Here is a 12,446-nt window from a genome sequence, read left to right as displayed (position 1 = left end):
AATATTGAATTTTTTTCTGTATTGTTCTATACCAGTTGTAATTAGATTTGAGCTTGACATGATTTGGCCACTTCCTGAACATCTATTAACTAAAGTGGGGACTGTATGGTAAATTTTAAAACCCTTCTGAAGCAAGGGGTCTCAGGTTTACATTTTTGTGAAGACTGTTGTACTGGCCATTGCTATGCTCATTAACTGTGGGACACAAAAACATGACCTTTACATCATGTGCCATATTAAATCAAAAGGCCCATAAAGGGTACTTTGATCATCTACAAGGGGGATTCATAAATGTTATTCTCTTTGATACACAACTTTCATGCCTATTTTAGACCAACATATTGTAACGTATCTCTCAACTATTCAGGCTCTCTTCAAACTGCACCACACGACACAACAAACTTAAAGAACCTCACAACTCAGGGCTCCAAAGTATCACTCAGTTTAATTTCAAATACATCGCAATTGATCACTTTCGCTGTGACTTGCGTGCATAATATTTACGACACTGGTCCTTGCCGAACTGGCGAGTACTGTCACTGGTCACGGTTGACCGCTCGTCCTGCGCTGGACTGTGGCGATTCGGGTAGACTAAAAACACACAGCACTACCCCCCATCCGTTTCACCACCAGGTTTACAACAATATGAAATAAGGTTCACGTATGACTGTCACACTTTGCCCAATAGTTTGTTCTGTTTCCTGATCCTCAGGTTGTGTTGGGAACACTCTACTATCAAGGAGGTAAAGGAGTACAGATAAATCATGAGGTAAGGACAGGAACAGTCTCTAGTGGTTGGCTGGGAGGGAACAGTCTCTAGTGGTAGGCTGGGAGGGAACAGTCTCTAGTGGTTTGCTGGGAAGGAACAGTCTCCAGTGGTTTGCTGGGAGGGAACAGTCTCTAGTGGTTGGTTGGAAGGGAACAGTCTCTAGTTGTTGGCTGGGAGGGAACAGTCTCTAGTGGTTGGCTGGGAGGGAACAGTCTCTAGTGGTTTGCTGGGAGGGAACAGTCTCTAGTGATTTGCTGGGAGGGAACAGTCTCTAGTGGTTTGCTGGGAAGGAACAGTCTCCAGTGGTTTGCTGGGAGGGAACAGTCTCTAGTGGTTGGTTGGAAGGGAACAGTCTCTAGTTGTTGGCTGGGAGGAAACAGTCTCTAGTGGTTGGCTGGGAGGGAACAGTCTCTAGTTGTTGGCTGGGAGGGAACAGTCTCTAGTTGTTGGCTGGGAGGGAACAGTCTCTAGTGGTTGGCTGGGAGGGAACAGTCTCTAGTGGCTGGCTGGGAGGGAACAGTCTCTAGTTGTTGGCTGGGAGGGAACAGTCTCTAGTTGTTGGCTGGGAGGGAACAGTCTCTAGTGGTTGGCTGGGAGGGAACAGTCTCTAGTGGTTGGCTGGGAGGGAACAGTCTCTAGTGGTTGGCTGGGAGGGAACAGTCTCTAGTGGCTGGCTGGGAGGGAACAGTCTCTAGTTGTTGGCTGGGAGGGAACAGTCTCTAGTGGCTGGCTGGGAGGGAACAGTCTCTAGTTGTTGGCTGGGAGGGAACAGTCTCTAGTGGCTGGCTGGGAGGGAACAGTCTCTAGTTGTTGGCTGGGAGGGAACAGTCTCTAGTGGCTGGCTGGGAGGGAACAGTCTCTAGTTGTTGGCTGGGAGGGAACAGTCTCTAGTGGTTGGCTGGGAGGGAACAGTCTCTAGTTGTTGGCTGGGAGGGAACAGTCTCTAGTGGCTGGCTGGGAGGGAACAGTCTCTAGTTGTTGGCTGGGAGGGAACAGTCTCTAGTGGTTGGCTGGGAGGGAACAGTCTCTAGTGGCTGGCTGGGAGGGAACAGTCTCTAGTTGTTGGCTGGGAGGGAACAGTCTCTAGTTGTTGGCTGGGAGGGAACAGTCTCTAGTGGTTGGCTGGGAGGGAACAGTCTCTAGTTGTTGGCTGGGAGGGAACAGTCTCTAGTGGTTGGCTGGGAGGGAACAGTCTCTAGTTGTTGGCTGGGTACACTGAAAGAGATCAATGGGTTTTTTTATTTACCATGTTCCTAAAAGCTTTTTTTTTAATTGCTGTTGTGCTGTTTTCTCAATGGTGATGTGTTGATCATGACAGATTATATTTTTAAACTGGGTGAAAATGAGAATTTAGCTCTAGTAAAATGTTGTGTTTGCAATATTTCATCAGATAATTTAAAGATTATTTTATAAAGATATAATTTTAAAAAAAAAGGCTTAGTTAATATTTCTGATGTTATCTATATTTGTCTCAGCTAATGTTTTGTTGGCAGCTGAGGAGTTTTTTTTTTGTGTTTTTTTTTTCTGTAATTATTTGTAATAAACTGTTTTGTTTCTTTTCATTCAACAGCAAGCTTATCATTATTTTTCAACTGCAGCTGATGCTGGAAATGGTCATGCCATGGGCTATCTTGGAAAGGTTAGGAATTAGATATTAAAATATCTTCACATATATGTCTGTATGTGTCTGTTTTAGAAAAGGTTTGAGAGAATGGAATGCTAAAATGTAAAACAAATGTCAATTCAAGTTTGTTTTTTGAGGCTGAAAGAAGAATCCAAGCATTTGAAAGTAAAATTGAAAATTGCTGGGTGTCAGATTGGAAAGGTTTGAGAGAATGGAATGCTAAAAGGTAAAACAAATGTCAATTAAAGTTTGTTTTTATGAAGCTGAAAGAAGAATCCAAGCATTTGAAAGTAAATGCTACAGAAAATTGCTGGGTATCGGATGACCGGAAAAAAAGACGAGTTTGTACTGTTACACGTCAACACTCTGGGAAAAAAAAAGGAACTCCTCATAACTTATTAAGAGGCTAAATATGAGCCAGTTCAGTCATATAGTAAGACGTGACACACTCTCAAAAATCATCCTTCGACGTACAGTGAACAGAGGACAAAGAAAAGGTTGTCCAAAGAAACACTGGCTGGACAAGGTAAAAAAATGGACCGGCCTCTCTCTTGATATCCTGCTAAGAATGGCTGCTGACTGGGGAAAGTAGAGGGATTTGGTTACGCAAACTGTCACAACATCCCTGCAACGAAAGTCGAGGGAGAGATGATACTGATTGATAATATAGTCTTGTAAGGTAATGGGATGTGAAGAGCCTTGCTTCCCAAAAGAAATGTTTGAGTCCTGGTGGAAACTTTCTCTGAAGATTTTCTCTGAACTCTTGTTTCATTGACACTTGCTGTGAATAGAAACATGATTTGCTTGGCATTGTGCTGAGCATAGGATGCTTTGGACTCCACAGTTACTTGAACTCCTGCCTTAGAGATCTTAGGGTAAACTTTAGGAAAACTGTATTTCTTTCAACTTAGCCTTGTCGGTTGTTTTTTTAACATTTCAATATTTTATTTTTTGCATTGCACAAAAAAGAGCAAGAGTATTTTTTTTTTGTAATTCTCAGATGCATTCTGAAGGCAGTCCAGTAGTGAAACAGAGTAATGCCACAGCCTTTGAGTATTTTAAGAAATCAGCTGATAAAGTGAGTCTTATTCAATATTGATTATATTTACAATGTCTTAATCACACACCTCAATAATGATTTGATTTACATTGCCTTAATCACACACCTCAATAATGATTTGATTTACATTGTCTTAATCACACACCTCAATAATGATGATATTTACATTGTCTTAATCACACACCTCAATAATGATTTGATTTACATTGTCTTAATCACACACCTCAATAATGATGAGATTTACATTGTCTTAATCACACACCTCAATAATGATTTGATTTACATTGTCTTAATCACACACCTCAATAATGATGAGATTTACATTGTCTTAATCACACACCTCAATAATGATTTGATTTACATTGTCTTAATCAGACACCTCAATAATGATTTGATTTACATTGTCTTAATCAGACACCTCAATAATGATTTGATTTACATTGTCTTAATCACACACCTCAAACCTTGGTTTGAAAGATTTGTATTAAAACTTTTGGATGACAAAGATTTTAATTGTAATGACACATGGCTAAACTGACCTGTCGAATGGGGTGTATAGATAGAACCTCTTAACTGTATTTGACTGGCCTCTCTTGTGTAAAACCAGATTTCTGGTATGCAAAGACAGACCTCTCTGGTGTATTGACAGACATCTTCCCTGTATCATCAACACATTCTGTATTTCACTTATACCACTGTCCTTATTTCTTCTAGAGCAATCCAATCGGTCAAGCTGGCCTGGGTATGATGTACTTGAATGGACTTGGAGTGGACAAAGACTTTAACAAGGCATATCGTTTACTTGTTCTTGCTGCTGACCAAGGGTCTGTGGATGGTCAACTCCAGTTGGGAGTTATGTACTTCAGTAAGCTGTTTTTTTCTCCATTTCTCTATGTCCTTCAGAACCTATACAAATAAACTGCTGAAACCTGGAATATGCTACATATAGGGAAAGGCTCCTATTATCTTATCTTATATAATACAGACATTACTTCAAAAAAGAAGATGATTACATCCTACACGTCATGCATTTAGACATACATGTTACCCAATGACTTAAATTCTGCCAAGTCACTGGTGTTCCTGGCTGGCTCAGGCAACCCATTGTCCTTTAGATGTCAGAATGGTGCATAGGATTGTCAGGTTTAGGATTTATTTGTGTTGTTAACTAGCTGTACACCATTAAGGTCCCGGGGTTCAACCTGACAAGAACATCACTCACACACAGTCGTACATAGAGAAACCAACTATGCGGATAGTTTAAATAACAACAAAAATAAATGAATTTAATTGTATGAAACTGATATATGCGTATGTACAATGAGGATGATAAATAGACAATATATATATTAGATATATATATCATATGTATATATAAAGATATTATTCAATAATTAATTAAAGCACCTTTGCTACTGCTATCAACGTGTCACCCGGGTTTCATAGTCCACCAGACTCTGGCCGACTGGCGTCACAAAACTGCCAACCTCGGTAATAGTAAAGTTAGACCTCGGATGATCGCCAATTTGACAATGACACTGAAAACTGTAATATATATTTCTGAGACTGCAAGCGACGCCCACACTAGCATAGACTCAAGCTCAGTATATATACAACTCCAACACTGGCACCCTATAAACGAAATAAACACAATACTCTCAACTTCTACACTAAAAATAGAAATAGTGACAACATCATACAACATACAATAATAGATATCACAAACGAATAACTCACCCTAAACAGGGGTCCCAAAAGTCCTAATGAATAATAAGTCAGAGAAACTGGTACAGACAAAGAACGTTTTACAGGCCAACACACCGTCCGTTTCAACCAAATTCAGAGGGTGAACTGCCTCATGACAAAGAATGACCAATAGATGTCACCGGACTTTGTGACGTAGCAAAAACAATTCAAAACAAAAATACAAGGCACTCTCGCCCCGTACAAGTACTACGAGTAGAGGAAATAAAAAAAACAGAGTTAGGAGAAAGAAAAAGACACTTGTCTATACTACGCGACAAGGATGTCACCGTTTAATGTAATGCTATGTTGATGTTTAGGTGTTTTCTTGAATCAGTTTCAAATTAAAATGTAGGTTGGTGAAAATAAAAGCAATCAAGTGAACAAATGATGCATCATGACAATACACTAGGGCTTTACAGCATGGCCAGTGTGCTTAACAAAAAGAAGACAAAAATACCTGGCCATTGGTGTTCAAGAAGTAATATAAAAATACTTATTGAAATAATTACTGGAAATACAATTTTCATTAACTTTTCATAGTGTTGTGGCATAATTAGGAATTAGTTTTTTGTTTCATAGAAAGGGAAGTTTTGACTTGGAGAAAATGATGCTACTAGTAAAAACAAGGCTAGGATTTGAAGAATAGCGAAACGTAAACAGACTACTTTGACGGCTTTAGACAGAATAGGTTTTAGATTTAGATATAGCTTGATGACATTCGATGGTTCCCTTCGTAATTATTAATTTTTTTATTTGATATTTGCTGTCAGCGTCGACTAACTTACATTGTCTGCCTTTCACCTTGTGTTATTTGATTTCATTATTTGAGTGTTGCCTCCATTTGACTTATCTGCACAAGACACAGCGCAGACGCTCCTAACAATAGACAGAATGCAAGTTTTGATTTCATTGTTAACATCTTTTAAGAAATCACTTTTGTAGATGTATCATTTCTTGGGCCTCGAGTATCACATGAGTTAATGTTTTTGTTATAGCATTTTAATTTATTATGGGATTTCTCTTATTTTTTTAATTTTTTTTTGTAATTTAAGGATAGTTTATCTCAGTTAACTAGTTTAGCTCTTTGTGGAGACTACAGTGGCTATCACATACACTAAAATAGAACTTTACAGGAGCTCCTGTAAAATAAAATGTTATGTTTATCAGTTACTTTAATTTATGACTATATTTATACAATCATTTATCACAATCATTTAAATATAAATTTGTATTTATCACCTATAGTATATAAGTTTATAAATTTTTTATCTATTGTTTACACACACCTTCACCTATTCCTTAGTCTGTTGGAACGTTGGGGCACTACACAAGATTTGTCGACCCTCTTGCACCGTTTCTCTCTGTCCTATGCTTTGGATAAAACCTGTTTCAATGGCAGGCCCGCCCATTCTTTTATGTTGTCTTCCCATCGCTTTCTCTGTCTGCCTCTTCTTCTTTTTCCTGGTACTGTTCCCTGGAGGAAGGTCGTTGTGAGCCCCAAAGACCTTGTTATTGGGCCATAGAGTTTTAGTTTGCATTTTTTTGACAGTAGTTAGCAGGTCATGTGGGGTCCAATTGCTGTAATTACCCTGTCTCTAATCTCTTCGTTTGTGATACCATCTTTAAATGTGATACCTAGGATTCTTCTGTAGCATCACAATTCCATTAATGCCAAAACAAATATATTATCTTGCTGATAAATTAGCTCTGTTTCTATAATTAGCTGTTGATATCACGATCGACACAATTTATTTTCAGGTGGAGTTGGAGTTAGACGGGATTACAAAATGGCCGTCAAATATTTTACGATGGCTTCCCAGAATGGCCATGTGCTGGCATTTTTTAATCTGGCCCAGATGCATGCAACAGGTACAGGAGTACTGAGGAACTGCCACACAGCTGTCGAGGTAAGCTGATATTTTTGTGTGTTCAATTACCATCTGAACAAAATAAATTCCACACAACTCCCCCTTTTTAGACACTGCCCACCGTTATGAAACCGTAAACCATATCCTCTTTGAATGCCCCTTCCTAATCCACCTTAGACAGACCCTACTTCCACTACAGCCCAACATAACCAACACCCTGTACGGCAGTGCTGAACAACAGAAGAAAACAGCACACTATCTTTCCTTGGCACAGTCTGCAAAAGAGCTGACAGCTCAGCAGCAAAAAGCTGGCTAGAAGAAGAAGTGTGATTAAAGATCTCACTTTCTTTGTATATGAAAATGCCTGTGTAGTCCATCATATGCCAGTATAGCCCATTACATTGCTTGTAAAGCCCATTACACTTCTTGTTTAGCCCATTACATTGCTTGTAAAGCCCATTACACTTCTTGTTTAGCCCATTACATTGCTTGTAAAGCCCATTACATTGCTTGTAAAGCCCATTACATTCCTGCATGGCCCATTGCATCTAGGGCACGCGTATATTCAAACTGATTTAGCTTGGTTGCATTAGCTCTGAGTTTCTTTGCTAGTTTTTTTTTTCCTTTTCTGCTTCATGGCTGGAAACTGGAAAGACTTCTTTGCTCCATGACATCTACATAAGTGCCCAGAGTTTGTCTGTATGTAGACAACATTTTTAATATTCTTTAGAGTTTTTTTGTTGAGAGGCAGCATTATATTCAAGGACAAAGAAACAAAAGCTTCATATGCATGGCGGTTATACATCCTTATTAGTTCAAGTAAAAACGAAATTATGACCAATATTAAAATAATTAAATTAAGAGAAATTGTTTCAATTCTAAGATGTTTTGTTCAGACTTTTTCACAGCCAAAATTGCTTCTAGACATTCTTTTGAAAAAGAAAATGGCACTAGGGGAAGAATGAGCACTTGTTTGAATTTGTTCTAGCATATAAAGCTATTCTAGAGTCTGTACATCAGAATGTCCTACATCACTTTTGGCAAGGCCCACTTTTTCTTAATTTTAAAACCTTAATTGATGGAATTCCAAAAAAAAATGTAAAGGAAAAAAATATGCTTCTAAATTTGTCCAACTCCTAAATATATTGCTATTTGATTCTTTGACTCTGTGTTTCGAACAGTGGTTTTGTTTGTCTGAGCTTTCTGAACCTTACAATTCTAATTAAATAATATTTAATGGCATCAGTCTGTTGTATATTTCTTCTGTAAATAGTACTTGAGGATACTGATCGTGTTTATTATCTCATGTTAGGTCTATTTTTTTACTTACTAGTTTTTTTGTGTTTTTTTTTTTTCAGTTGTTTAAAAATGTGGCAGAACGAGGGCGATGGTCCGAGATGATGATGGACGCTCACCGCATGTTTCATGAAGGCAGTGTGGACGCGGCTTTGATTAAGTATATGTTTTTAGCTGAGCTGGGCTATGAGGTGGCACAGTCAAATGTGGCATATATTCTGGATAATGGTAGGTACCTACTTACCTCACAATAGCCATCTTTCTTCTGGCCAGATCATTTAAATATCGTTTCATGAAAGTCCAATTGCTTCTTTTGCTGTATTCTGCTTTAAATAAGTGCTATGGCTACTTTTGATCTTCTGAAAGGGATTTCTTTTGTTTTGAAAATGAAATGTCCGAACTGTTTTTCATAGACATGCACCATAATTAAAACAAAGTAGTTTTTCTTTCTGTTATGAAAATTATGTATTGTATTGGTTGTCGTTCTTATGTTTACATGTACCTGTAAGAATGTGTTCACAAAATGTTGAGATGTGTGTTTTGTAGTCATTCAGTGTATTAAAGCCAGACTAAACTGGCTTGGTTTTCGACTCTGTTGTGTTACTCTGTTCTTAACACTTACTTAGTACTGTTTTCTACCGAAACCAGTGTCATCATATTCAAGCGTCTATTGTACTATAGACCTATGATGTTATAAAGCTCAATTTAAAACTGTAATGCAAACAAAACAAAGGTTTAAATATTTCTATATTTATGTGGTTTTCCTAAGAATGCACTTTTGGAACACAATAAGCATTTTATATTGGCGTACATACAAACCATTTTTAAAACGAGTTTTAAAAGGCAGCTTGTCTTCATTGACATCCTTTATCCACTTTCAATCAGATTCTTATCTGTTTTTTTTTTTAATGAATTTTTGTTTTGTTTTTAACTCTAAAAATAGATAAATATTTCTCCTACAATACTTTGTCGTATTTGATTAAATGAAGTTTTTGAAAGATTTTTAAATAGAATTGATTTGGTTTTATAATTTGAAATAATTATTGTTTTTCATCTAATAGTTTGCAACATTTTGGTTTGGTAAAAAAAAAATTTATGGTAAAAGATTTTTTTTTGTTCCATGTAATGTTTTAAGTAATGTTTTCATCTGTTGCGACTGACAGGCCTATCTGACAAGTTCAATAAACCAGAAAGCTATCAACGAGCTTTGTTGCAGTACTCCAGAGCTGCTTCTCAGGGTAAGTAGATCGGCTTATCAACATTAAGTCAAGTCTTGGGTGTGTGTAGCGTTCTAAAAGGCTGTTAAAAACAGTTCTATAACCACCACTTTTGCTTTTTATTTGTTTCAATACATACAAAACTCTGGATCAGTGAGATGAACTCTTTTCTAAAGAAAACCAATCAATATTTTCTTCTATTCGTGTTCTTGAATTTATTCCAGTATATTAATCTTTGTTTGACTGTTGGCGATGGCAGTTTCAGTTCTAGTTGATATGGGGACTTGATACTTTAAAATAAAAAAACACAAATAACACAGTATTTTTTATTTAAAAAAATTCTTTTCTTCAGTGACCTTTTTTTATATAAATAAAAAAAAATGTGTTTGAGGAAATATAAGCATTGGTCTAAATTTACATCATACATACTGCAATACTTTAGTAATATTCCTTTATTACACAAACTTATTTGCTAAATAGACTTCAGAATGTAACTGCAGCATCCGAAGATCTTGTGAACTATGTCATTTTAAAATAATTTAATTTATAAGCACGGTTAATGAACATAATATGTTGTTTGTAAAATGTTTGACATGTTTTCGGATGTTCCTTCAGAGTTGAAGATAGTTTACTTCCTAGTCCAAACCTCCCGCAGGACAACGGGGGATGGGAGCGGGCAGGGTTTGAACCCTGGACCATCGATAAATCTGAACGACATTCCAGCGCACAAACCGCATGACCAGGCAGCCATCCTCAAGGCGCTATAATGACATAACAGACAAACATTTAAGGAGAAACTAATCTTAAAAAAGTTTTGAACAGGGTAGATCTTTATGTTCTCCTTGACTGTAGTCTAGATTTGTGCTTGAAACTTTGATAGCCCTGCATGCCAAGGTGTCGATGAAATAAATAAAAAGTTCTAAGTAATGATTATTAATTTATTTTTGTTTTTATGATTATTATCTGTTTCTGTTCATAGATGACTAGAATAAAAAGAGAAGCTCAACAAAAAATGTAGCAAAATAAGAATAATAAACTTTTTATATACCACACTCACTAAAACAAATTTAATCAAAGCATAAAAATAATGTAAAAAAAACAACAACTCTGCAACTCTGCCTACAGCGAGCCCTAAGAACCTCAATGAAAGGGATAGATCAAAACAGCAGTTTAATAATAGAATAATAGTCGGATCACAAATATGAATTAGAGTAAAAACTTGATCCAAAATGATTCAATCTAACTACAAATAAAGAAACCAAAACTTCATTAAAAACTAAAATTCCAAAGACAATAAGAGCAACACTGTTCATCACATATAAGATGCTTGAAACACATTTAACACACAGGACTCTAAATATATGAAACTTTAAAAAGTACATCAATCTTTTAGAAACAAAAGGTAAGAGAGAAGATTTAGTGTTTGTCTAAGCTGCGAGAGCTCAATAGTCAGTTTTACATTGCCTTGTTTCAAACAAAATAAAGATTTAATTAAGGAAGCACTTTTTATTTACTTTGAGTTAATTTTTGTTAATGATATTATGTAATTGATATTATGTAATTAGACTCAGCTGAAGCTACTTATCAAGTCATAGCTTCCTATTTGATAAACTCTTAGATACATCATTTTATGACGCTGGTTAAAAAGTAGAGATGAGATTCTTAAAGAATTCCTTTCTTTTTTTTTTTCCCTAGGTTCCACTCATGCCATACTAAAGATGGGAGACTACCATTACTATGGCCTTGGTACCGATGTCGACTACGAGTCAGCAGCCACACACTACCGGCTGGCCTCGGAGCAGCAGCATAATGCCCAGGCCATGTTCAACCTGGGATACATGCATGAGAAAGGCTTAGGGCTGAAGCAGGTGAGAGAATCTATACAGTTAAAATGTTATGGCATGTTACTCTCTAGAGGGAGTTGAAAATATTCAAGTTTTTGGTACACTGTAGTATAGGAGCCAAGTGGAGTTTTACTGGAAGTGTAAAAATAATATTGTAAACAATAATTTCAGCTGCATTAACAAACAGAATACAAATAACAGATTAAAAAAAATTAGATTTAAAATTAATCTAAATAAATTTTGAATAGGTAGTTCTTATTGTTCTTGTCACAGATGAATGTGTGTATACCGGTACTCTATTTTTACTTATATATGTTAGTTGGAACGTATGCCACAAAGACCGGAAGTGTGTTCGTTTTTAAACAAGGACTGTTATGACATGATTAGGATTTAGTTATTTGTTTCGGGAATAGGGTAAAGTTTTACTTAGCGACGATGACGTAAAGTAGGTTAAAAAACAAGAACGCTCTAAGTGACGCTAAAAAGAAGATGCTTCTTGTAGAGCAGTAGAATAGATATACGGATTTACGGACATAGCTGACATCGGATGATTCCCTTTTTGATTATTAAATATATTTGTAGAACAACTCAGCGTCGACTACATATTTTGATTGTTTCGGCCTTTCGCCGGTGTTACTGAAGTAGTTTGAGTTACTTCCAGTCAGACGTAGATCTACACTAGTTATATTTCAAAGAACCAACACCGCACAGAGGCCTTAACACTGAGGCCAGTGGGTGATATATGCTACGAAGAGTAATACAGTGCTGTGTTCGTCTTGACCGAGTTATTAAATGTTTTTGTAGTGACAGCTGGAACCTTGTAGTTTCTATAGAGTTAGACACATTAGAAAACTATAACAGTTCTTATTGAACGTAGTGAAACAAATTGTTTGTCTGGCCTCAGTGGGGAGCAAGTTCTAAACTTTTGGTTGTACAGAAAAGGCTATCGACCATAAATTTTAAGTATAGTTGGGATATATTGTAGTCAACTAAATACTGCACTCAGAGTTGGCAAGAATTAA

At 36.8% G+C, this 12,446-nt stretch overlaps 1 protein-coding gene across 1 annotated transcript in view; it reads left to right on the top strand.

Annotated features, from left to right (window-relative positions):
* The window catches only part of LOC106062830 (protein sel-1 homolog 1-like), a 33,951-nt gene that overhangs the window by 16,485 nt on the left and 5,020 nt on the right, over positions 1 to 12,446 (top strand). The window contains exons 8-15 of the mRNA XM_056022659.1: positions 713 to 769; positions 2,340 to 2,408; positions 3,394 to 3,471; positions 4,168 to 4,318; positions 6,958 to 7,106; positions 8,426 to 8,591; positions 9,527 to 9,601; positions 11,276 to 11,448. Coding sequence (XP_055878634.1) covers positions 713 to 769; positions 2,340 to 2,408; positions 3,394 to 3,471; positions 4,168 to 4,318; positions 6,958 to 7,106; positions 8,426 to 8,591; positions 9,527 to 9,601; positions 11,276 to 11,448 — 918 coding nt within the window. The remainder of the gene's footprint in view (positions 1 to 712; positions 770 to 2,339; positions 2,409 to 3,393; positions 3,472 to 4,167; positions 4,319 to 6,957; positions 7,107 to 8,425; positions 8,592 to 9,526; positions 9,602 to 11,275; positions 11,449 to 12,446) is intronic.

The sequence above is a fragment of the Biomphalaria glabrata genome, chromosome 3 (genome assembly GCF_947242115.1).
Source record: "Biomphalaria glabrata chromosome 3, xgBioGlab47.1, whole genome shotgun sequence".
Lineage (NCBI taxonomy): Eukaryota > Metazoa > Mollusca > Gastropoda > Planorbidae > Biomphalaria > Biomphalaria glabrata.
The sequence above is the reverse complement of the archived record's forward strand: the minus strand, read 5'-3'. Positions and strand labels throughout refer to the sequence as shown.